At 41.7% G+C, this 27867-nt stretch overlaps 1 protein-coding gene across 1 annotated transcript in view; it reads right to left on the reverse strand.

Moving 5' to 3' along the window:
* LOC126272182 (uncharacterized) overlaps positions 1-27867 on the reverse strand; it is a 1390907-nt gene that overhangs the window by 307017 nt on the left and 1056023 nt on the right. Inside the window, 1 exon segment of the mRNA XM_049974835.1 lies at positions 11042-11129. Within this exon segment, the coding sequence (XP_049830792.1) occupies positions 11042-11129 (88 nt within the window).

Here is a 27867-nt window from a genome sequence, read left to right on the forward strand (position 1 = left end):
TCATGCCCGAGGGAGGACTCGAACCTCCGGCGAGGTTGGCAGTTGTTCTCCATTCGAATTCTGGAATATTTACTTGTCTTCTTTGATGAAAGAATTTCTGAAAATGGTGTTCAGTAGCCCCACTTTAGTGGCACTGTCTTCGGTAATACACCGAAGAGCCAAAGGAACTCGTACATCTGCCTAATACCCTGTAGGGGCTTTGTGAGCCCGCAGAAGAACCTCAACACGACGTGACATGGACTCGACTAATGTCAGAAGTAGTGCTGAAGTGAATTGACACCATGAATCCTGCAGGGTTGTCCATAAATCCGTAAGAGGTCGAGAGGTTGGAGACGTCTTCTGAACAGCACGTTACAAGGCATCCCAGTTATGCTCTACAACGTTCATGTCTGCGAAGTTTGGTGCCAACTTAAGTGTTTAAAGTCAGAAAAGTATTCCTGGAGCCACCCTGTAGTAATTATGAACGTATGGGGTTTCGCACTGTCCTGCTGGAATGCACAATGGACATGAATGGACACAGGTGATCAGACAGGATGCTTACGTACATGTCACTTGTCAGTCGTATGTGGACGAATCAGGGTCCCATATCACTCCAACTGCACACGCCCTAGACCATTACAGAGCCTCCACCAGCGTGAACAGTTCCCTGCTGTCACGCAGGGTCCACGGATTCATGAGATTGGTCCATACCCATCACTTCTACCCGCTCGATACAATTTGAAACGAGACTGGTCCGGCCAGGCAACATGTTTTCAGTCATCAACAGTTCGATGTCGGTGTTGACGGACCAAGGCGAGGTATAAAGCTTCGTGTCGTGCAGTCGTCAAGCGTACACGAGTGGGCCTTCGATTCCGAAAGCCCATATCGACGATTTTTCGTTGAATGGTTCACGCGCTGACACTTATTGATGACCCAGCATTGAAATCTGCAGCAATTTGCGGAAGGGTTGCACTTCTGTAACGTTTAACGATTCTCTTCAGTCGTCGTTGGTCCCGGTCTTGCAGGATCTTTTTCCTGCCGCAGCGATGTCGGAGATTTGATATTTTAGCGGATTCCTGATGTTCACGATACACTCGTAAAATGATCGTATGGGAAATCCTCACTTCATCGCTACCTCGGAGATGCTGTGTCCCATCGCTCGTGCGCCGACTACAATAATATGTTCAAAGTCACTTAAATCTTGATATGCTGCCATTGTAGCAGCAGTAACCTATTTAACAGTTGCAACGGGCACTTGTCTTAGATAGTCATTGCTGACCACAGCGCAGTATTCTCCCTGTTTAAATGTCTCTGTATTTGAATACGCATGTGAATACCGGTTTCTTTGGCGTTGCAGTGTATTATCATTGGTATCACGCTGTGAAGGTAATTCAGGAGTGTGCAATACAGACCCCCCCCCCCCCCCCTTGTTTTGTTTCATTCTGAAATAGGAGATAGTTTACTTTTACCCAGACTGGATCAATTACAGCTGATTAATTGGAAGAGACTGCAGAGCAAATTTTATAGTTGAAAATGACGTGAATTTCAGCATGCTTTTTCTAGAGTGACCAGTCGTAAAAAGCTGGTCTACTGGTCTCAGCGCGGATCATTATAGATTAAGATAAACTCTTGCACCTGTGCAGAATGACCAAATGGTAGCGTGTATTAGCTCCACTAGGTGCAGTGTCCGTCGGCCGATGTATAGCGAGATTTCAAGAGAGTTCAGGTACATAAAGCACTTTAGGCGAGACTTTCAATAAAAAATTTGCTTTGAGTTAAATAAATATTTATACTACTTTTTACATAGAAGTAATTACACCTTTTTCACCTAGAACTTACCTCGCTTATAGGGAAGCAACACCTTTAGCTACAGAAAAACACTGAGCATTCAAATACGATTCAACTCTATTAGAATTGTCCTTCCAGCGCGTGGTGATTTGAAGTAGACTGATTTCCACTTCGAGTACATTCTATTACATAGTTGGCTCAACAGCGTATTAATTGCAGGCACAATTCTCTTAACTTCATCAACAGTTATAGAGACTAAGCAAATTTCAGAGTTCTGACACAAGCCACTTCTTCACTTTTGGGTGAGGCAGTAGTTGATCGGTTGAAACCCTAGAGGACTTAAGAATTGTCTACCTATTTGTGCACAGGAAGTATTAGTCAGCCCCAGTAAAATGATGAATCTGTTTTCCGTTTGATAGGTTTTCGCTTGTAAGTGCGTTTCGACGTACTGCCAGTATTGTTCATCTGACCTATGTGGATGTTAGAAACTAATAACCGTTTTGAATGAAATTGTAAGACCTTATTTTCTTTTTGTTATTTTTTTATTACAGTAAGAATGTGGTATTTCACAACTGACGTATGCACCATACCTGTATGAACGAATTTGCTGTAGAAAGAGCACTATATAAAATCCGTTATGAAATGAAGAGATTTGTACCAGGTGAGGTAGTTGTAGCTCAGTGTGCTTTTATTCCATCCTGAGTCTAACTGCAATTGAAGACGAGAAAAGTGTACTGTGCTTATAATATGGAAGACACTGTATTAATCAGTCCATTAGATCTTCACATACAAACGTAAACAGTGAAAAACATGTGTAATATACAGTAATTTAAGTATTTGTGTCTTAAGTGTATTGTGCATCACAAACCTAGCAGAATGGAGGAAAGATGAAGTAGTGGTATACCCTGACACAAACATGACGACTGCTTGTAAGCAATTCTTTAGATCTGTGTCACAATTGCAAAATGGTGATCTCCCGTATTATGATTACCATAAAACAGCAGCAGAATTTTTCCACTTGCGTAGCCAAAGTGGAAAACGCAGACGAAATCACAAGATCCAAATCAAAACAACGAAATGCAACTAACGAATGTGAGAGTGGAAATCAAAGCAGGTACATTCAGTGTGTTAATTTATGTCGTGCAACGACAATAAAAATAGTGGAGACCAATCATCTTAAGCAAACAGTGAACTACTGTATACGTCGGCAGATAAGACGATAGTTGAAGAATATATTTTAAAAAAATTTAAAAAATCTGGATCACCTCGTACCGACAGATATACAACACAGATTGAAATTTTATATAAATTAAGGCCATTATAAAATACAGGGTCATTCAAAAAGAATACCACAACTTTAAAAATGTGTATTTAATGAAAGAAACATAATATAACCTTCTATTATACATCATTACAAAGAGTATTTAAAAAGGTTTTTTTTCACTCAAAAACAAGTTCAGAGATGTTCAATATGGCCCCCTCCAGACACTCGAGCAATATCAACCCGATACTCCAACTCGTTCCACACACTCTGTGGCATATCAGACGTAACAGTTTGGATAGCTGCTGTTATTTCTCGTTTCAAATCATCAATGGTGGCTGGGAGAGGTGGCCGAAACACCATATCCTTAACATACCCCCATAAGAAAAAATTGCAGGGGGTAAGATCAGGACTTCTTGGAGGCCAGTGATGAAGTGCTTTGTCACGGGCTGCCTGGCGGCCGATGCATCGCCTCGGGTAGTTGGCGTTCAGGTAGTTACGGACAGATAAGTGCCGATGTGGTGGTGCTCCATCCTGCTGAAATATGAATTGTTGTGCTTCTTGTTCGAGCTGAGGGAACAGCCAATTCTCTAACATCTCCAGATACTGTAGTCCAGTTACAGTAGCACCTTCGAAGAAAAAGGGACCTAAAACTTTATTGGCTGAAATGGCGCAGAAAACGTTCTCCTTAGGCGAGTCACGTTCATACGGAGTTGTTTCCCGCGGATTCTCAGTGCCCCATATACGGACATTGTGACGGTTGACTTTTCCGTTAGCGAACAAATGCTTGCTGGATGCGTGCTACATTTTCATCATTCGTTCTCGGCTGTCCAGAACTTTTCCCTTTGCACAAACACCCATTCTCTGTAAACAGTTTATACCAATGTTTAATACACCACCTAAAAGGAGGTTTAACACCATACTTCGTTCGAAATGCACGCTGAACAACTGTCGTCGATTCACTTCTGCCGTACTCAATAACACAAAAAGCTTTTTGTTGAGCGGTCACCATCTTAGCATCAACTGACGCCGACGCCTAGTCAAAAGCGCCTCAAGCGAACAAATGTACAACTAAATGAAACTTTATAGCTCCCTTAATTCGCCGACAGATAGTGCTTAGCTCTGCCTTTTGTCGTTGCAGAGTTTTATATTCCTAAAGTTGTGGTATTCTTTTTGAATCACCCTGTATAATAAATCGCTCAACAGTTGCACTTAAAACGCTGCAAAATCCTCATGATCAAAATCTAAGGAAAACAGCATCTCAAGTACAACCTCACGTTACAGAGAACCTCGTCATATGGATCTCATTCTGCACCTTTCGAATGGAATTCCGCTTCGTCGTCAGTATTCCATAACAGATCGCCTCAATGCCTACCATAGCGTTGGAAATTCCACACTTCTTGAAGGATTTGATTACTGTTTCCACTTTCACTTTCTCCCATGATTTTATCGTGGAATTACACAAAACTTCGAGTGATGCAGCCCGCATAGCTCCACCTTTCGTATACGACTTTTTGCCATTCCTCATCCAGTTGTTCCACTGTTCAAGCATGTGGTCTTTAATGGTTTGAAGGGTGTAACATTAGAGTCAGACCATCCGGTATAACAGCAATATGGGTTATTTCTTCGTACTTTGTGATCTTTGGTTCTCAGTTATGGGACTACAGAACATATCACTTATCAAAAAAAACTTGGTTAACCCCATAGAGCACCTGGTCGACTCTGCAACATATTTTTCATCCAGAGTTTTAGACCATTTTGGTCCATCCATCCCTCTTTGTGAAAATGTATAAGAATATCTGTTGGAAACTTCAGTTTAGGAATGGTTTTCAGCTTGAAAGTGACCATAGATTTTAAGTTTGTTCCATTTGCCTGTACTTCAGACTTGAACAGTTTTTACGTGTTAACACAGTTCCGTTGTTTATCATGTCGAAGTCATCCGTGTTTCATCGATATTTCCATTACGAGAGGGTGAAAGTTGTATTTATGCCTCGTATAAATAACAAATTTATGAAAACTCGTAACTTTATGGCCAAGATCTTTCGGTAATTTTTACGCAGTTTTCGTTTTCTGTTGTGGTACTAGATTTTTTTCTGTTCACGAAATGACTGAATCGACCTACTGTTGCTTTAGATTCTTTACAGTGCTCTGGATTGACTCACGCCCACTTCAGTGCACAAGTCCTAATTATATTTCTTGTAACAACATAACAATTCTGCCTCTGTTCTCGTACCCGTTCTGCAACGCTTGTTTTGCTGGCCAGCAAGTTATTCCTCTCATAGAATACTTTTTCATTGTCATTTTCGTAACGGCATGTTGTGTGAAGTTTTGTGACGGCACTCATGGGCGCACAAAATGCTAGTAGTTCTTTTGTAAATATTGTCGCTGATCAGAAAAGAGCTGCAAAAGTAAAGAATGTTCTGATCTTTGCAGACAACCTCAGTCTGAAATGAGCCCACAAAGTTTAGAATCAAAACCTGGCGTAAAAGCTACTGGGCTTGTGAAACCAAATACCCAAATTATGAAGTGACGGAGTTGTTGGCTACATCTTCTGGAAAATGTCGAGTCTGGTGACTACGTTGTTATTTGTGCTGTGATTAGTGACGTTGCTAAAGATCAGACATAAAGCGTTATCACTACTGTCGAGGAAACACTCCCAAATCTAGCCCACAAGAAGGTGCTCATCATACATCATAGCCAAAGACATGCTCTGAACTTCATGCCTTGGGTACACAAACTAACTAAAACGATAAAAGTAAACATTAACAGTCTATGTAAGAATATACGAACATTGAAGTGTTAGCTTTAGACAGATCCATGCTTACAAATCACGGGCTTCACTTAAATTATGATGGAAAGTCTTTTATAGCTGGATCAATGTATAGTACAATATAATACTCAATAACTCAAAACAACCAGCAAACACCTATGTTAGATGGCTTATAAACTATAGTAAGAATTGTAACGCCCAAACAGGCATGTCTTTTTTTTAGAGCACCATCTTTCACCTTATTAGTTATATTCTACAATTAGGACATCATAATGTCTAATTCACTAAATAAAACAATTATAGTTATGTTCTTAAATTAGCAGATCATAATGTCTAGTCCCTGTCAAACAAATTAGATGAACTCGGTGTTCTCCATACAGGAGACTGAAGAGATGTCAGCTTTATGCATGTGTGAACATTGGGTGTTTAATGACTATTCACGAAACTTAAAAACTAAGAACTTTAAGCTTACAAGTTCCTTTTGTAAAAGTACTTCTAACCATGGAAGAAGTGTGTATCCAGATGGTAAGATGTTAGACTCTGCTTGTAAATTAGCAAAGGTATTTGAGATTACAGAACTAGAATCAACTCCACTGAAAGTAGTAATTTTGTGTATTTATAGATACCCAGACAGCAGTATTAATGTTTTTTTAGGTATCTTTTTCTTGCTTTGAGCAATCTCAAAAGGTAAGAAAGAACAGTAGTACAGTGTTCTGATTTTAATATTAACTTTGCAAAACAGTAATACAGAAACACATAACTTTCTTTATGTCGTTAAGTCATAACCTGCCTCTAATAATAAACTCTTTGGCTTACATTACAAAAACTAGTGCCGCTCTACTTGACTAACTCTGTGTCGGTGTGGATAGGTACTCAGCAAAGACATTCAGTACAGGACATGGTGATCATCTGCCTCAGTTACTTGCAGTGCCCCAGTTGCCCTTTGCCTATTGAATCTATTGCACATTAGAGGAACTTCTGCAAGCGAAATATGCAATATTTCCTGCTGTCACTATCTGATGAATCTTGGCGTAATGCTGTTAGTTAATCAAATGCAAATGACAAGTTTTCTTCAAAAAGCCTTTCCTAAAAACAAATTCTAGTGGAGAAACGCAAACAAAGAAAAGAACTGCGTTACAACTAATAAAATATTGCTCTTTCCCTCGATGGCAGCTTGTTACTGATCCGAAGTTGGTTGCAGATCTGTCCAGTTTGTAACTAGCCCTTGTATGACGCCAGATTATGTAAAAATGTAGCAGAAGAAAGTTCAATCGTCACTTGTCACAACAGGATATAAAATAAAAATCATGTGGATAGGGTATCTGCTCTTTAAAAGTCTTATCGGAACCGAAAATAATGTATGATAAGATCAGATCAGAAAAGTGTACACAGCGTAGAAACACATGTTCAAAGCGTTTGGTGAAATATGTGTGCTAGCAAAAGCTACTAAAAGTGTTCGAGTGACACGAGTGTGCTAACCACCGCAGCAAAACCTAACCTATTAGTGCTTAGCAGACCTGTTTCACCGGAACGCTCTCTAACTGGCAGCACACATGTTTGTATGTTTCTACACTGTGCAAACCATGCTGATCTGGTCTTAGCATACGTTATTTTCGTTTCTGATAAGATGTTTGACGAGCGGATGCATTAGCCATATGATATTTATTCTTATTTTATGCCATTCTGTGGCAATTGACGAATGAAGCTGCTTCTGCTACATTTTTACACAATGTGATGATGCCTCACAATGGCGAAACGTGTAATTGCTATTAATAAAAGCAATTGTGCTGCCGAGACTACTTTTATTTAAAAAAAATGTTTTTGTATTGTAATTTATATGCAGGCAGTTTCAAGATGGCGGTGCATTAACGCTGCATCAAACTTGCGCCATGTCAAAAGGTGCTAGCCTTACTATGTAGTGTCATCCATACTTCGTGAGTATAATTATTACTACGGTTCTACATAACTTTCGTGAACGTCTATGTCCTTTGCATTCATGTGTATCGCTTGTCGCTCTGTGTAGAGAGACAATCTTTTCGTGTATCGCTTCTGAAGCTTGTGAAGTGCCTCATCACAAAAGCGGGTAGTCAATTCGTATTGCTGGTTTGGCTATCAAGCGCTCTGCAGAATATTGGGAAAGTCTGTAGCATGTTACAGTTATCTGCATATGTTACTTATTAATGTTCGTTACTAAATAAAGGGCTAATTTGAGGCTCCAACACAAGATAATTATGAGCAATTACAGGTGCTCAAAATAGGGCTTTATTTTAACTCGAAACTCTTTAATAAGTCACCCGTGGACATAAAACAGAGAACTGACAATTCACGCCAATTAAAAAGTTAAACAACGTTATCCGCAGAAATAACATTTACTTAATTCTTTTACTAATTGGTGGAATACGTTAACATTTGGTTGAACGTCGTAGTTCTTCGTTATGAGTGGCAACTACTTGGACAACCGAAATGAGAGCTTTTATAAAGTCGAACTTAGGTTATCCTGCGTAACTAAAAATTATTACACTTTTGTGTAGAATTATGAATAAGTTCTATATAATTCAGGATTGCACATGAACCATATATTTTAGTAGTGGCTGTACGTGTCAAGAATACTAGGATTCACTTTCTATATATCTATACGAAAAGAGCCAGTTATTTCACCGTAAGTACGAATATTATAGGTTAGTGTACTTATTTTTATGGTTAGATTACTGCAAACCCGAAGTACGCCCATTACAGACAAGGTGCGTGCAGTATTACGCAGTTGTTTTAATAACTGCCAGTTGCAGACCTGGACGTCCGCACAAATTTTTCAGAGGCGGGGGGCGGGGCCAAGACTCTAAAATTGCCGTTCTTTTTATTTAAATGAGTTAGTCAGTTTCAAGAAACTTTAAGATTTAAGAACTAAATTTTACAGGTGATGAGCACAATAACTGACGATGGCCGAAGTAGAGAGGATATAAAATGTAGACTGGCAAAGGGAAGGAAAGCGTTTCTGAAGAAGAGAAATTTGTTAACATCGAGTATAGATTTAAGTGTCAGGAAGTAGTTTCTGAAAGTATTTGTATGGAGTGTAGCCATGTATGAAAGTGAAACATGGACGATAAATAGTTTAGACAAGAGGAGAATAGAAGCTTTCGAAATATGGCGCTACAGAAGAATGCTGAAGATTAGATGGGTAGATCACATAACTAATGAGAAGGTATTGAATAGAATTGGGGAGAAGAGGAGCTTCTGGCACAACTTGACTAGAAGAAGGGACCGGTTGGTTGGACATGTTCTGATGCATCAAGGGATCACCAATTTAGTATTGGAGGGCAACGTGGAGGGTAAAAATCGTAGAGGGAGACCAAGAGATGAATACACTAAGCAGATTCAGAAGGATGTAGGTTGCAGTAAGTACTGGGAGATGAAGAGGCTTGTACAGGATAGAGTGGCATGGAGAGCTGCATCAAACCAGTCTCAGGACTGAAGACCACAACAACAACTAAACACTTATTACACTGATCAACCAGAACGTAATGGTCACCTACCTAATAGTCGGTAGGCCCGCCTTAGGCAGTGAAAAGAGGAGCGACGTGTGATGGCATGGAAGCAACGAGGCTTGGTAGGTCACTGGACTGAGTTAGCACTACTTCTGCACGCAGTCACGCACAAGTCACCTACTTCCCATAAATTCCTGGGAAGGCGGCGATGAGCTTTGACGCCACAGTCAATCACATCCAAGATGTGTTCAGTCAGATTTCGATCTGGCGAGTTGGGGAGCCAGCACATAATTGGAACTCGTCACTATGTTGCTCGACCCAATTTATTACACACCTGGTTTCGTGACTTACGCGCGTTATCCTGTTGAAAGCTGCCACTGCTGTCGGGAAAAATGTTCGTTATTAAGGGGTTCACGTGGTCTGCAACCAGTGTACGATACTCCTTGGTCGTCAAGCGGCGTTACACGAGCTCCGCTGGATGACTACGTGGATGTTTCTCAGAGCGTAATGGAGCGTCCCGCAGAACAGGTGTCATGGAGCTGTTCCCCTGGAAGTGGATGGATTCGACCCATCCCATCGGCACGATGAAGAAAGGTATTGGGATTGATCAGATCATGCAACGCTCTTCCATTACGCCAATGTCCAGTGCCGATGGTGATGTGCACATTTCACTCGTAGCTGCCGATATCGTGGTGTTAACATTGGCACATGCATGGCTGCGGAGATCCGTCGTTAGGAATGTTCGGTGCACTGTTCGTTCAGGCACACTTGTACGCGGCCTGGCATTGAAGTGTGATGTTAGTTCCACCACTGTTTCACCTTCGTTTGCCACGTGTTGAAGACACTCACCACAAGACTCATCGAACAACTGACAAGTCGTGCGGTTTCCGAAGTGCTCTTGTCATGCCCCCGGGCCATCCCCATTATACACACGGACAGCGCTCGGACTGATACTAGATGCACCGTGCATGTATTTGACCAGCTGTCCCTCCTCGTCAGATGAGGCTACTGTCGCCTGGACGGGTTTGTATAGATAGTAGGTCGGTGTTCATAATGTTCTGGCTGATCAGTGTACATTCCAAGGAAATGATGGTTATCCGCTCAATGTATCACAGAAAACTTTACTCCATATTCCAGGAGAGGGGGAGGTAGAGGGGGAGGGCAAGTGCCCCCTCTTGCCTCCCCTTGTGGACGACTATGATTGCACATGCCCGGTTATTAACAGTAATTGCAAATTCTAAATAACTGGTTATTTATTTGAGATGAGTTATTTCTTGTCTCGACGTCAATAATAGATTTATAGTGAGCCATAAATTTTAGCAGACGTACGCACTCGACGACGACGACACACACACACACACACACACACACACACACACACACACACACACACACCATAAAGTATCTACTACTACTGCAAATCATCAAAGAATCACACGAAGTGCGCCAGTCAGTCATGTATCACCAAAAATCGAAGTTATTCCACTCTTTCACGAAATATGTCAAGACATTCCAGCTACTTCATACACATTCCCCAAGAAGCTCTATATCTGCTACGATTCTAAGAGAATTCGCACATTATTTGGAAGAGGCGCGGCCGTGGTCGTTGTTCATCGTTTCCAACTTTCCTTCCGTCCGGATCGATACTGAAGTTCATCTACCTGAACCGCAGTGCTAACCAAGGTTCAACCAAAAGCCTGATAGCCATAGATGCAAATAGAGCCTCTCAGCTTTGGTACAGCTAATGTGCTACATACTCACATGGAATGCACTTCTGGTTCTGATTCTTCTCCTTGTTGGCGGGTTTCATGGCGTGCCGGCAAGAATGCGTTTCCACTTTGCAGGCGGTCTGCAACAAGACAAACAATCTAGAGTGAAAATTCTGGAAGTTTCCCTGGCGAAGATTTGTGGTAATGTTTTAAAACTGTAAAATACAAAACGCATAGTACTACAACAAAAATATTCGTGAAAACAGGAGCGGCATAGCAAAACAATTTACTTATGTCTGTCACCTACTTTATTGAATGAGTACAATTTTTAAAACGGAACGCGTAATTGCGAAGCTTATTTAATATTGTAAGATATACATAAAATAATGCAAGATAACTCAGTAGAAAAAAAACGAACGTTCTCTGGTAACTGCAGCTCTATATCTCTGTTATTCAGTCTATCGAACGGTTTACACAGTCTCGAAGAATTGAGTGCAACTTCTTTTTGGAGAGGTTTCTGGGCGATTTCCTGTTTGACTATACGATCATAACTCCGTCGCAACGAAGTCTAGTGACTGATACTGCTGCAGTAAATTATATTCTTTCTGTTGTCAACTAAGTAGCCAGACGTAGATAAAATGGAAATGTAGTGTGGCTATGGCCTCCCGTCGGGTAGACCGTTCGCTTGGTACAAGTCTTTCGAGTTTAGGCCACTTCGGCGACTTGCGTGTCGATGAGGATGAAATGATGATGATGATGAAATGATGATGATGATGATTATAACGACAACACACTACCCAGTGCCTGAGCGGAGAAATTTTCCGACCCCGCCGGGAATCGAACCCGGGCCGCTAGGTATGACATTCCGTCTCGCTGACCACTCAGTTACCAGGGGCGGACGCCAAACTTGATAATGTATGATCAGAAGGTAAATAGATCTGACTCTTCTGCATTGTACATTTATCACATCCATTAGAAGGAATACTCCTTTTGAGTTCAGTGCATACAGGGTGGACGTTAATAAAACCGATGAACTGCGGGGACGTATTTTTGACTGGAAGTGGAGGGAAAAAGGTCCGATGAACATGTGTCCAGAAATGCATAGTTGCCACGTAGATGGAGCTGACGAATGACAATTTTTCTGACCACGTGCCCTGTGTTCCTTGTGTGTTGCAGCCTGTGTGATTGACGCAGGGTACTATAAGCAGCAGAATGGTTCGGAGTTCATGCCGGGAAAAAGCTGAGATGGTGTGCGTGTACGGCCACAGATGAAAATGATCGAGAGGCAGCACGGCTATACCAAAATAAGCACCGTCACAGAACGTCAATCACATCACATGACATTTCAACCACTTTTTGGAGGTTTCTGTGGTCTTGGGTCCTTACAGACAGACGAACGTGCAGGGAGGTCTCGGACTGTGCATACGCCAGATTTAGAGAACCGGGTTCTACAGGATTTTGAGACGAACCCTAGTACAGGCACCAGGCAAGCGGCCCACCAACTTGGTGTTAGCCAGAGTGCGATTATATGTACCCTACAATATGACCGCAACTATTGTTATCACCTTCGACACACAAGGAACACACGGCAAATGGTCGGAGGAACTGTCATCTACGGTGGCAACGATGTATTTCCGGACACATGAGCCGGCCGCGGTGGCCGTGCGGTTTTAGGCGCTTAGTCCGGAACCGCGTGACTGCCACGGTCGCAGGTTCGAATCCTGCCTCGGGCATGGATGTGTGTGATGTCCTTAGGTTAGTTAGGTTTAACTAGTTCTAAGTTCTAGGGGACTGATGACCACAGATGTTAAGTCCCATAGTGCTCAGAGCCATTTGAACCTTTTTTTGAACCGGACACATGGTCATAGGAACTTTTTTTCCTCCCTACTTAGAAATCTGTCCCTGCAGTTTGTGGGTTACAGTAATGTTCAACTTGGGTATTTCTGAGAGATGAAACACTTTCACTGCTCGTGTAAATAATGCAGACGACTTCACAAATATTCTTTCGTATTCTCAGTTCGACCAGTGAATCTACATTGACGATCGACTTAAATAAACTCTTCACAGCGTTGAACTGAAACTGCGTGTCATATGCAAAACGAAATAGAATGTTCGACAACGTCAACAAAGTTATTTATTACGTGTACGACTCTATCAGAGAGACCAGCATTGTCCGTGGCATCGTCGGTCGGCTGCTCTAAGCAGTTCCGTTAAGCTCTCTGACGTGTGACTTAGTGTCGGCTTGAACAGTTCGAGGTGGCGTATAAATGAAAACATATTCAGTGATAAAAAGAGATGTGATAGTCTATGTATCAGCTGTCCCTCTATCCACTGTTGTCTTTTGTCATTAGCCTTTACTAGAGTCTCCTTACAGGACACTAATCAATATTTATTGTGGAGTGAAATTTATTGAATGGTAGTTTACAGAGTAATTCAATAAATTGCGATCCAGACTGAGCACTGATTGTAGATGCGAACATGATCGTTGATCGCTATATACATTCCCTTTGTATCATTTGGCTTCCTCCTGTACTTAAACTAAGCCATTTCTGACATTACTGAAAGAATAAAAACTCTTATACCTGTTCGTCTATTTTCATTTGCCAATGTACTCTGGAATTATGAACTTGTAATGACCTTTGCTTTTAATGGACAAGCATTCTACCAACTAAGGTAGTGGAGTACGACTCACGATCTGCCCGTAAAGCTCAGCTGCTTCACGTCTCATGACCCGTCCTCACACCTCTTTCTGGTTTAGGTAGTTCAGTCGGTAGAGCACTTGCCCAGGTTCGAGTCCCGACCCGGCACACAGTTCTATTCTGCCACTAAGTTTTATATCAGGGCACACTCCGTTGCAGAGAGTAAAATTCATTCAGGCTGAATGGAAACTACAGAGATGGACGTCAGCCTACAACGGAGTATTTATTACACAACTTGACAAATGCATACTCTAACAAAGTTAACATTGTCAATTTTACACCAGAAGCTTTAAATGGGCTCCCTGTGAGATACAATATAAGCGTCTGTCACCTTATGATGTATTTCCTCATCCGTTGGAAAATCCCAACCTATCCCTGTATAGCATCTCAGATTAAAAGGCAAGTTGTTCAGTACGGCTATCGTATCGAAAGTAATACGATAGCTTGTTCACGTTAAACATCAAGACATATGACGTAGTGCTTGTCAAGCTGGAACATTGTGGCTCAAATTATTTTCCGAGCACCCGGAAAGAACTTTTCCGAAGTTTTCCTAATTCCCTAAATGTGAATGTAAAGAAGGGACAAAAGTATTTCTTTTTCCTCTTCCTTGTCCTACGGGAGCTTGTACATCATATTTAATGACCACTTTCGAAAACGACAATACTGATCTTCCCCCAATTCAAGAGCATGTTTCGTCTCTAATGACGTCATCGCCCTTGAGAAGTTAAATCCCACTCCACTTCTAAGATGAACTTCCTTTGTTGCGCTCCATCATGTATCAGCTGCATGGCAAAAAGTTGAGCTTTATTCTCTATTCTGTTCCTTAGCATTTACCCTGCCTAGTACGGACTCTTCTGTAGTCAAGTATCGGTAAATGTATATTTTATTAGGTTCAATTTAGTGGCTGGATACCGGCCGCTGTGGGCGAGCGGTTCGAGGCGCTTCAATCTAGAACCGCGCGACGGCTACGGTCGCAGGTTCGAATCCTGTCTCGGGCATGGATGTGTGTACTGTCCTTAGGTTAGTTAGGTTTAAGTAGTTCTAAGTTCTAGGGAAGTGATGACCTCAGATGTTATGTCCCATAGTGATCAGAGTCATTTGAACCATTTGAAGTGACTGGACGCCGCCTCAGTCGCCAGTTTCCTAAGGGAGTCAACACAAATTCTTCTGTAGGAATTCCAGACAGGTTTTACCATAATGGTCTCCTAGAATAACAAATAATGCACAGATATTCACCACTACTGGAAGAGGTTGTCAAAAAGTTTCCATTTGAGGGCGTCAGTGCAGCGCATGTAGAACATAGCGCCGCTCCGCTGCACGTCTATAAACACCGACATGTAAGCACGGGATTAGCGTGGCAGTCGTGTCTTTCCGACGAGCCTGTGGGAAATGTTGAAATGTAAACTGTTGGCGAAGTTATTACAAAATATTTCCAAACTTAGCTGGCAAAAGAAACACACCGGTACACATCCATCGGAAAATGAAGACTGTATACGGGGCAGCATGTATGTCGAAAACGACCGTTGTGGAATGGTGTGTCAAGTCCCGTACTGATCACTATTCGACCCAAGACGCCGTCGACCTGGGAGGCCGGCCAGCCTGAACTGGGAGAAACTCGAGCACCCGCCCTAAAGTCCTGATCTCTCAAGATGCAAATATCACGGCTTCGGTACCTTGAAAGAGGGCGTGAAGGGTCTACGATTCCTTTAGGTCGAGGATGAGCAACAGGCATTACCGACTTTTTCACACAGCAGGGCACGATGTTTTACTAAACGGGTATCTTTAATCTAATGCGTCGGTTGGATGGCGATTTTTGCCTGAATGGCATAGCGATTCTGGACTGCATGGGCTTCGAACGGAAACTTTTTGATCGCCCGTTATACCTGAAGCTGAATCGTTGTTGATGCACCAATTTACCTTTATCATCAGCATTTGCTGTACTCATAATAGCTTCATCATAGAAGGCCCGTTAACAGTACACTTGGCTGGCTACAAGAAATTATGTTTCGGAATGTTCTTCAAAAATCCGTGTTGTCTGTCGGTATTGTAGCTCGCCAGTTATTATGCAAAATGAATCTGATATGAATATCGGGCCACTATCTAGATATACTTTCCTTCTCCAAGGTCAACCAAAAACAAGCTGAAGTGAGAGATAACGGAAAATACTCTTTTGCAAGTATAAGTTACTATGACCTGTTTTTATTTTCCCTTAATTATCGAGAGTGGTCTACTGAAATGCAGAACTGAAGCTTCTAACTGTCTTGCACAAATGTCTGTCACTTGAGTGTCATGTATTTCCGCTGTCATACAAACGCTGTTCTTCAGCAGGAGTGACATATATACCGGAAGAAACTATTAGTCTGGGAAAGGAATTTGCAGGATCAAGTTTCGAGTGAGAATTGACTGGGAAGCGCAAAATGCAGTATAGGAATGCTTGTGTCCCATTCGAACTTCTGAGCACCACCACACAGATGGGCACAATATATTTCAGGGCACATACCATTTCGGATGAAGAAATTTATTCCGCAGTTTTTGTGAAGTACCGTACACCGTGTGTACTTTGACCGCCACGGTTACTTTGACCACTCACGCACCAAAAGTTTTACGGCTCTGTGCTGGCTCTCAGTTGGGAGTTAAGTGTGTACTGTTCGGTTGTAAATTTCCATCAGCGTACTCTAGGTGTCGCCATGTAGTGACGATTTTCTCGTGAAAAAGTTGGCGAACCTGTTGTGACTTATAATTGTACACGAAAATGCATATTAAAATCTGCTTGTACAAAATACACCAGTATCATTTAACTGAAAAGCCTTCCGCGTTTCCAATTGCACCAAGTATGTTATTCGATTAATTCTCAGAACAGACCACTGATTAGTTTTGTGTTCACATGGATGTGTCTGTCAGTATGTTACGATTTCTCTGTTTACTAAACAGTCTTGATGTCCATGACAGTGTGGGACTAAGGAATACATACATTAATCATCGGTATATAGACGAAGGCTCATTTGTAGTTGTTAATTTGCCTGCAACCAATCTCAATCATAAATTGCTGAAATTTCAAGCTGTTGTGGTTCAGGCAGTGTTTCAGGTACAACATATGAGGGCTTATTTCAATAGTGGTACAAGTCCATTTTTGTTCATATTGAAATACAGAGTCCTAAAGTTAAATGAGCGCTGAAAAATCTGCAGTTGAGATACCAGAAATACTCAAGCATATGGCTTCTTGATAGAGATGAACGCATCTTTCTGTTTGCTTGGCTCATTAATTTCAGAAGCATTATAGACAGAAAAGTGGATGTAATGGACTTAAACCACTATTGAAATAAGCCCTTCATATAACGTAGGATATCTTCGGAAACGAGGAATGAAGTCTGTTTGCCACAAGTGCCAGATACGGACTCGATAAATAAAGAATGAATAACTTTAGTTCTAACTGCATTGGGTGTTTTGAAATGAGAATTTATGTTTACGATGAATGAATTATAAAGTATTATGCTCAACTAAATTTTCAGCTGCACTACGTCATCAAAAGTATCCGGACACCCTCCAAAACATACGTTTTTCATAATAGGTACATTGTGCTTCCACCTACTGCCATGTACTCCGTACCAGCGACCTCAGTAGTCATTAAACATCGTTAGAGAGCAGAATGGGACGCTCCGCGGAATTCACGGATTTCGAACGTGGTCAGGTGCTTGGGCGTCAGTTGTGTAATACATCTGTACGCGAGATTTCCACACTCAGAAACATCCCTAGGTTCACTGTTTCCGATGTGATAGGGAAGCGGATACGTGAAGGGACTCGTACAGCACTAAAGCGTACAGACCGAGATCGGCTGTTGACTAACAGATTTACTCCTGACACAAACAGATGGGGTACATAGACTCCATATCCCTACAAAAATTCAGACCCCGTAGAGGAGCGGAAAACGGCAAGGAAGCAGAGGAGCCGGCCGGAGTGGCCAAGCGGTTCTAGGCGCTTCAGTCTGGAACCGCGCGACCACTACGGTCGCAGGTTCGAATCCTGCCTGGGGCATGGATGTGTGTGATGTCCTTAGGTTAGTTAGGTTTAAGTAGTTCTCAGTTCTAGGGGACTGATGACCTAAGCAGTTAAGTCCCATAGTGCTCAGAGCCATTTTTTTGAAGCAGAGGAGAGAGACAGATTAGACAGAGTGCAGTGCTGCTGACTTGACGGTGTGTAGCGAGGGCTGCGTGCGGGGTGGAAGAAGTGGTGATGCGCAAAGAGACATCCGACAGTTGTTGAGGGTCCTTATGTGTAATAGGTAGATATCTGTACAGGCCATCACGTAGGAATTGCAAACTGCATCAGGGTCCACTGCAAGTACTATGACAGTTAGGTGGGAGGTAAGAAAACTTGGATTTCATAGTCGAGCGGCTGTTCATAAGCCACACATCACGCCAGTAAATGCCAGACAACGCCTAGCTTGGTGTAAGGAGCGTAAATATAGGACGATTGAACAGTGGAAAAATGTTGTGTGGAGTGACGCATAACAGTACGCAAAATGGCGATCCGATGGCATGGTGTGGGTACGGCGAATGCCCGGTGAACGTAATCTGCCAGCGTGGGTCGTGCCAACAGAAAAATTCGGAGGCGGTGGTGTGGTGTGGTCGTGTTTTTCATGGAGGGTTCTTGGACCGCTTGTTGTTTTGGGTGGCGCTATCGCAGCACAGTCCTACATTGATGTTTTAAGCACCTTCTTGCTTTCCACTGTTGAAGAGAAATTCAAGGATGGCGATTGCATCTTTCAACACGATCGAGAAGCCTGTTCATAATTCACGGTCTGTGGCTGATTGGTAACACGACTATAACATCTCTGTAATGGACTGGCCTGCACAGAATCCTGATCTGAATCCTATAGAACACGTTTGGGATGTTTTGGAACGCCGACTTCCTGCCGGGCCTCACCTTCCGACATCGATACCTCTCCTCAATGCAGCACTCGGTGAAGAATGGGCTGGCAATCACCAAGAAACCTTCCAGCACCTGATTAAACCTATGCCTGAGGGAGTGGAAGCTGTCATCAAGGCTAATGGTGGGCCAACACCATACTGAATTCCAGCATTACCGATGGAGGGCGCCACGAACTTTTAAGCCATTTTCAGCCAGATCTTCGGATACTTTCGATCACGTAGTGTATGTGTTTGGTACTCCATCCTAGTACCTTTCATTATACTTATATTTTTGTATTTTTGATAATTAATCAGACTGTTTGATTTATGTACTGTACTAGGTTTTTTTCTTTTATGAGAGTTAATAAAGCACTTAAGAAAATTTTAGATCAGTGTATTTATTATAAGTGGTCAAAGTTTCATTGTATTTCTGAAATACTGACCACAAATGGAATGGTAGTTGACAGTCGTGGTGAAAGAATGGGTTGGTCCATGTATTCCCAATTTCATGCTAATTTTGACCACCTACAATGTTTCAATTACTTTCTCTGCATTTTAGAAAATTTATTGTACTAAGTAGTATCCAATCCTTCCATACAAGCCCCTGTGTTCACTAACATAAATATGGCAGAAGTTAAAAAAAGTTATATAATCTCATCTGAATATCGGTCAACGTATTTCCGGTTTAGTGTATTTCTAATAATGTGCGCTATGCTGCTCGTACTTACGTGGCGTTGGTTCAATGCCACAAGTTTAACCACTTAGAAGTGTTGTAATATCGTTACTGTCCAGCAGTTTAGATTCCTGCTGACGTTACTATTACCTGTTTGCCAGTGTGGGGTTAATTTCAAAGTTCATGCAAATGAACTCGCGCCACACGTCAAACAAGTCTAATTATACAACTCAATTATTCCCCAGAGTTAGTTGACCTAGGCGCCTACAGTTGTGTTAACGGCGCTAACCTGATTTACACTGATTTGAGAGAAGCACCTCATACGGTAGTCGGGGTGTTGGGGCAGTCCATAGTTCCCAGCAATACCTAACATACATTATTTAACTCAATCGTAACACGAGATGTTTATTTTATATTACAAGGTTGAAACGTCCCCTTAGAAAAATTATACATGACTGTGCTTAAACTGACACACAATATTTTTTTTTTATTTTTTTAGTGCAGCGCAATATGACTTTCAATAATCCCTAAAAAAGAATGGCCCTGACTAACATTAACCTATACCTTTCACGAATCACTTACCTCACAAAAATCTTCGCTACTCAAGCTACTGCAATACAGCGAGCGCCACTACTGCCAGCTAAATAAAAGATTCTAACAACTGAAGTCACTAACTACTGATAGGCATAGTTAGCAAATGAAAGATTTTGATAGAGAACAAACAATGTATTTACCTTACTAGTGTTCAACAGTCATAATGTATATAGCAGTTCATGACATCCAGTCTTACAAATTTCAGAACTCCGCCATCTCTCTCACTAGATCCACCACTGCTGGCGGCTCACCTCCAACTGCGCAACGCTACGCGCTGGTAACATCCAGCTGCCCAACGCTACAATGGCGAGTATTACAATAATGCCAACCAGCCACAGACTGCACACAGCACAGACAGTGATTTTCATACAGAGCGCTACGTGGCGTTACCAATATAAAAAACCTAAACAGCCTACTTAGATAATAATTATGAAATTTTTTTTTCAAATCTGTATTGGCCAGTGCCCAAAACAATTTTTAAAATTTTTTGTGGGGAGCATGGGGGCTATGTAAGTAGGCTGTTTAGGTTTTTTATATTGGTAACGTCACGAGCGCTCTGTATGAAAATCACTGGCTCTGCTGTGTGCTGTCTGTGGCTGGTTGGCATTGTTGCAATACTCGCCATTGTAGTGTTGGGCAGCTGGATGTTACCAGCGCGTAGCGTTGCGCAGTTGGAGGTGAGCCGCCAGCAGTGGTGGATCTAGTGAGAGAGATGGCGGAGTTCTGAAATTTGTAAGAGTGGATGTCATGAAGTGCTATATACATTATGACTGTTGAACACTAGTAAGGTAAATACGTTGTTTGTTTCTATCAAAATCTTTCATTTGCTAACTATGCCTATCAGTAGTTAGTGACTTCAGTTGTTAGAATCTTTTATTTAGCTGGCAGTAGTGGCGCTCGCTGTATTGCAGTAGCTTGAGTAGCGAAGATTTTTGTGAGGTAAGTGATTCGTGAAAGGTATAGGTTAATGTTAGTCAGGGCCATTCATTTTTTAGGGATTATTGAAAGTCAGATTGCGTTGCGCTAAAAAAAATATTGTGTATCAGTTTAAGCACAGTCATGTATAATTTTTCTAAGGGGACGTTTTAAGGTGTTCCTCAAAGTCTAACATACAACTAGTAATTCTGATTTCAAGTCTAAATATGGATGAACCTCAGCCATTAAGGACCAATACTCGGAATCATTTGCTTAAGGAACAACGTCGTTGGGAAGGATTATACCCACTGCACTGCTTTTTTAAAATAATAAAACAACACACTGATATCCTTTACATAATTAACAGGTCAATGGTACATCACGTACCTGATACCGCCGACAATATTGCTGCGAATTTCCATACCTTCCATGACGTACAAGCCACAATAGAGCAATTATACAGATCATGAGATAAAACAACCTAACGTCGTTTGAAACTTTGCGCCAGTGAGCTCTCTCTTGTGTCGCTTGCAAGGAAGCAATACTGCAGAAAGTAGCTACTTCTGAGATTCGTACACTAACAGTGTGATGTGTCCCCGCAGGAAAAAGTGACGAGAATCCCTTCTGGTGACTTCTGCAGCTATTAGGTTGGTACGTACCATCCATTTCATTCATTAGGAAAAGTGCCGTCGGGAGGATAAGAACATTCAATATAATCGTGTGCAAGTATCTATTCGTAGTCAACTCACACCCTCTCAAGGACAACCACTGGTATAACTCTCAATAACTCGGGCGTCGTACAGAGAAACGCCACGCAATGAATCGACATTGGATAACGCCCTTATTACTGCTACTTACCTGTTACAGAGAGTGGCGTAATTTGTGCAGAAATAATACAGCGCTAAATTTGAAACGTTCCTTTCGTCCGTCATCTGAGCTATCGTTAGGGAAGGTAGTACTACAGACCGATATAGACTTTTTCTTTCTTTCCATAGTATCTTTTACTTATTCCCTGCTTTACTTTCATCATACATTGAAAAGATTATCTCAACACAAGTTCTATGAATTTAAGTCTTGATATAATTATTTTTCTGTTTACGCAGTGTAATTGTTGTGAATGTGATTGTCATTTTCAACTGTTCTGATGTTGCATGCTTTCTTATTTGTTAACATGTTATTTGAATTTATTTCCCACGGGCAGGGTACTGTGAAATTGTGGTATTGCGTAAACCTGTGAATCGTTAGAATCTGTTCGGTGAAGTGAACTGTATAAGCGGTGTAGAGCATGTCAATAGGTCGACAGGGAAAACATCAATAGAGAATATGGAGTGAGAAGAACATAAAGAGCAGAGGTGATTGCCCTGCAGAGCGTGTACTGCTACGCATTGTGTTCCTGGACGGTGAAAAATATCAGTGTTTGGACAGTGTTACATTTATGATCTCGATGTGTACCGCGATTGAAAGAACTAGTGGCTTTACAGGTCGCTTTGATCATTTGCCCGAACTGCATTATGACTCATTGAGCATGAAACTTCGAGAAGCAGACGGGTAAAATCTGTGCGCACGCTGTGAAGACATTGTTTTCGATTGTAGACAGCACAAACTGTGTAGTGTGTACGACGGACTACGGAATGGAACAGGAAATATGGTATTGCATTTTCGTGTTGCATACTGATACAAATAACTTTAACAGTGAACGTACGGTGTGCCGATCGCCGCGCGATTGCCATGATTACACAGACAGTCGTGCACGGCACGGATTGTTCGGTTTAAACAGCGGACTAATGCTTTACTATGCAACTGACTTCATTCACTTTCGTAATGGGGACGGATATAATGCGCAAAGTGACGCGCCGCGATCGTAAAGCATAAATTTTGAAACAGTGGCCAGATTGTATAACAAACGTTATGGAAAGAACCGTATTTTACGTTCTCCGTTGCATGCAGATACGAAAACTGGGATTAGTTCTGCGAACATACAGCGTTTCTGGTATGTGCGCAAGAGGCGACCACGATTAAGGAGCTCAGCAAGACAATACCAATTTCTAGATTACACGCTCAAGGACCGTGGCCTAACAACGCTGACGTCGACGACTCTCCGAGAGCAATAAGAAAGTGGAAACTGTTTTGAAGGATCATTGTCTACAAATGGTTCAAATGGCTCTGAGCACTGTGGGACTTAACATCTGAGGTCATCAGTCCCCTAGAACTTAGAACTACTTAAACCTAACTAACCTAAGGACATCACGCACATCCATGCCCTAGGCAGGATACGAACCTGCGACCGTAGCAGTCTCGCGGTTCCGGACGGAAGCGCCTAGAACTTCACGTCCACCGCAGCCGGCTGATCATTGTCTAAGAGACACCACGAACTACATTGTTATAATCAGTGATTTAGAAACTCTTTATACAGAAACAATAACTTTTCTTTGTTATTCATTTTATGTAATTCTAAATTGTCATATTGTAATGATATTCAACTTTGGTTTCAGTATCATTCAGGACGGTAAATAAAATATGGTTTAATTCACTGAATTATTTCTTTTCATAATCATAATAACTTTGCAAACCCACTAATTTCCGACGCAGTCAGTTTTGCAAACAACAGCTACGAATACTAATGAGATAAGAGTTAACCATTTATTTCATTTGCTTTTAATTTCCAACGCCTCTTTATTTATGTAGTTTGCAAGTGTTAACGTGTATTTGCATGCTTTATTCTTCTGCATTTAATCTCGTGCGAATTATTATGCTGTATCGATGAAGTCTGTGTGCTGTTCATTATCTGCTATTACATTAGTAGGGCCGGCCGGAGTGGCCGAGCGGTTCTAGGCGCTACAGTCTGGAACCGAGCGACCACAACGGTCACAGGTTCGAATCCTGTCTCGGACATGGATGTGTGTGATGTCCTTAGGTTAGTTAGGTTTAAGTAGTTCTAGGTTCTATGGGACTGATGACCTCTGCAGTTAAGTCCCATAGTGCTAAGAGCCATTTGAACCACATTAGTAGGCAGGAACACGCCACGAGTTGTTAAGTTTCTTTAGGAAGATATTTTAGCAGTGGTTATCTTTTCGATTTGAGTTAAACGGTGATCATTTGTAATGTTCATATTTTTGGGTAATTACTTGCATGCATGAATGTAATGAGGGAAAGGTTGTGTGTTTCTGGTTTCAGTTATCTTAAACTTTCTGGGCGCAGTAAATTTAAGGGAGACGGATGGGGATATTTTCAGTCCGAATAGTTGCGCACGATCCGTTCTAGCTCAGTCCATGTTCGAGGAGGTACTGTTCTGTATGACACAGCTACATTTTGTGACACCACTGACCCGTTATCTGCACACGTTGTGCCGCTCTGAATCACACCAGCGACCATGGAAAGAATCCACATTCTCTTAGCGACGTGCAGTGTGTGAGACAAATCACGGCATGTACTGCTCCCTCGATTTAGTCAAAAATTTTTACTGGCGGACCAGATTACTTCTTTTAGCTGCCACCCCCGTCCTCCATCAGCACCTTCCTCCTCCTCCACGTCCTCCACATCCTTTCACGGATTAGGCCTTCGACCTGTTTCAGCTTCACTCCATCTTTGTCCTGGGCTTCGTGCGTCCCCCCGGCCAACAGCTATGTATGAAAGTGCCATTTTATGAATCCTTGCCTAGTCCATTATTTCTAAATGCTCCTCTCATTGGATGCCATATTCGTCCATTTTAAACCTTATTTGCGAATATTTGTAACTGATTTCGTATATTGTGGTTTTTATTTCATCAGTGTGTATACATCTCAATAGAGCCCCAATTAATTTCACTTCCGTTGGTTGTATGTGGCAGTGATCTTTGTGTCTTGATGCACAAGTGTCGCTGCCACGTAGAACAACCGACACGGCCACCATCTCGTATAGTTTGAGCTGTGTTTCGGTCAGCATTGTTTTCAGTATCTCCTCAATTTAGTATTTATATCTTTATGGTAATCATACGAGATTTCAAAACGTAAATTATTAAAATGTTGAACCTGTTCTAAAATTATGTTATCCAAAATAATTTTTGCTGTTATTGAGCATTTTCCCGCGGATACCGCAGTTACTGATTTTGAGGCAGAAATTTTAGTTATGTCCTTTAAAACTCTTATGCATTAAATAAATAGCTCTTGTGTGTGTGGCCTTTTATGGGACTTAACTGCTAAGGTTATCAGTCCCTAAGCTTACACACTATTTAACCTAAATTATCCTAAGGACAACCACACACACACCCATGCCCGAAGGAGGACTCGAACCTCCGCCGGGGCCAGCCGCACAGTCCATGACTGCCGCAAAATAGCTCTTTGTAGATTATTTTCAGCGTTATGCATTCCACCCTAATTTAATCCTATATTTTTCTTAATCCTTGCATCTGTGTAGGATATCATCCAGATAAATGTTAAAAAGTATGAATGATAATATACAATTTTGTCTTACTCCCCGACTCATAACTACATTTTCCCCACTTAAACAGATGAAGTGAGTCTGAAGAAGTGCCGTTATATAAACTTATCATACACATTATTATGTATTAAGGGTAGCCCCCCAATAGCCATTATATCCCATAGCTCATGCCTGTCTATGTTATCACAGGCTTTCTCTAAGTCTAAAAATTCTGTATACCTGGACAAATTATGCTCCTTCTCTAGTTTGTTAGCTGTTTAAAAGTAAATGCATTGTCAATACAAGCTCTGCCTTTTCGAAAACAATTCTGTACTTCTTGGGAGAGTAACACTCTACTAAGTTATTTAACATATCAGCTTACAGTTTAATATACCTAAACCTTTGTGGTTCGTGGGTTTATTTCTTTCCTCCTTCCTTAAATATAGACGAAACAGTTTCACTAACCGTCTGTCGGCATTCCTCATTGCAAGCCAGCAAGTGTTTAATAGATAAAGAAGGCGGAATTTAAGTGAAAGTGCTCCATTATTCACGATTTGTTTATTTTATGCCATCTGGTCCTGGTAATTTTTCTGTTCTTCTGTTTTCTTATTACTGCCTCTAACTATCCCATGGCAAGTAAGTTAATATTTTTTTTAGTAATTCTCCAGTCCTATCACCAGGATTAGTAGGAATGTTTGCCTTCAGGTTAAGCAAAACATTTTTGTAATGTTCGGTTCATTATTCACGTGTTATCACGTGTATTCGTGTGTTCTCTCTCTGTCTGATTTATTTAAATTCTTTAATAATTTTTAGGCAAAGTCTTGTCTACCGCATACATGATCTTCTTCATCATTCACGAATTTTTCCCAACTGTCACAACATCCAATCTGTTTAAATAAGGATCAACACCCTCTTCATGACCAGAGGCGCAGGATTAAACTTCTCAGAACTCCAAAGTCAATAATTAAAAGCCATGTAACTATCTACTTCCAAGAAAGATTAAGGGATGTGACCATTAGAATGAAATACGTCACCGCTAACAGTTCGTACACATCCTCAAACTGTCTCTCAGTGATTTGCGGAGATAATCTTCAGAGCACTGAAGTTGGAACGCAGTTTAAAGTCATTTGCGAGAGAGTTACATACAAAAAGCACCAGACTCAAAATTGCGCAGAAAAAAGTGTACTGGCACCAATTAACGCTAGCCAAGTCCGTTTCTTTAGTCGAATACCGCTTCCACCTAGCTAAAGGTTCCAAGCTCTACTCTGAGGCCTCTCTCTAGAGCCCAAGTCCACGTTTACTAATCCGTAAATCTAACGAAGAAAATTAGGAAAGCGACTCAGCATAATTCCGCGGCCTCGCACGGGAACGCACTTCCGAATGCTTTGTAGGTCCTCCGCATAGGAAAATAAGCCTCGTCAAGAATCACTGGCTTCAGATCTCTGAAATAATAACCACTTTAAAACACAAACTCCACTCCAGAGCGCCCACAACTCGCCGCTTCAGCCCCATGAGGGCTAGCGGCCGACTCCTATTTCGAGTTTCCAACGGCTGCGCGAGATCAGATCGTCCACCAATCAGCAGCAGTTTGCAGAAGGCAGGTATTTTCATTTGACGATGTGTATTCATACTTACAACGTTCTTCTCGCCAGGACTTTCAGAAGTTTTTCTGTAACGTATATGGCAAAACACCGGCGGTCATGTGAGAATTACTCGGCTTTGAAATCGGCCTCGTCGACTCCGACAACCACCCATTTAAGAAGAAAGACAGGTCAGATGTACAAAACCACCCTTCCCCTTGCAATGTGAAACTGGTCCTTGCGAGTGTGACAGGCAGCGGAACTACTACACAGTTCTGATCCTCAAGAACCGATGTTCATAACGCTCACGCCCCAAGTCGTGCGGTGTTCTGTTAAGTGAATATGAGAAACATTCCTGTGATGTTATAAGATTTTCTACCCAAAACAAATCGTAGCAAAATGTTATGTCCTACTGGTGGGATGGTATATATCACACTAATTGTGGTTCTACTCGTATTTTAAAGTGACTTGAATTCATAGACCATGTAACGTCATCTAAATTTATATTCAGGATGTTACATACTTCATAAAATGAAATTGTCGAATAAATTTCTCGTAATAATGGTACGCTCGAATCCGAGAAGGCCACGACTCATAGAGCGTGACGTAACGCATCTTATCTGAATGAAGATATGCAATGAAATAAATGCTAATAGTTTAACTGTCATTTTGTAAACGAGGGCATCCACATTGGTTTCCCTTTCGGTGGACAGAGCGAGTGCACGCGCGTAGCGTTCCTCCTCGTATAAGCGATGTTGAGGATTCAGAATTACTGCGACCAGCTCTGATATCGGAAATGGCAGCAGCAGATCATGGAAAAATTTCGTCTCTGTGATTTAAGTTGCAGAATGCAAGATTTTCTGAACTAACAGATAGCAACGTTGGGTGCCTCTACCAAAAGCAAAATGGTGTTAGCGAAGCACAACGGCTTGTTGTGATAATGGTCACCCATACTGCGATGTTAAGATGTCAGTCATCAGCTACTTGGTCTCAGACGCAACACCTCATTATCTACATACTCAAGGCAAGGCAGTTCTTACGTTTGTTAACCGTTTTCAGGATTGTCAGAGAGCTCTGTCGGAATTTAAAAAATATCTGATAGAGCCTCGGAAAAT

This window comes from Schistocerca gregaria, chromosome 5, assembly GCF_023897955.1.
Source record: "Schistocerca gregaria isolate iqSchGreg1 chromosome 5, iqSchGreg1.2, whole genome shotgun sequence".
NCBI classification, from domain to species: Eukaryota; Metazoa; Arthropoda; class Insecta; order Orthoptera; family Acrididae; genus Schistocerca; species Schistocerca gregaria.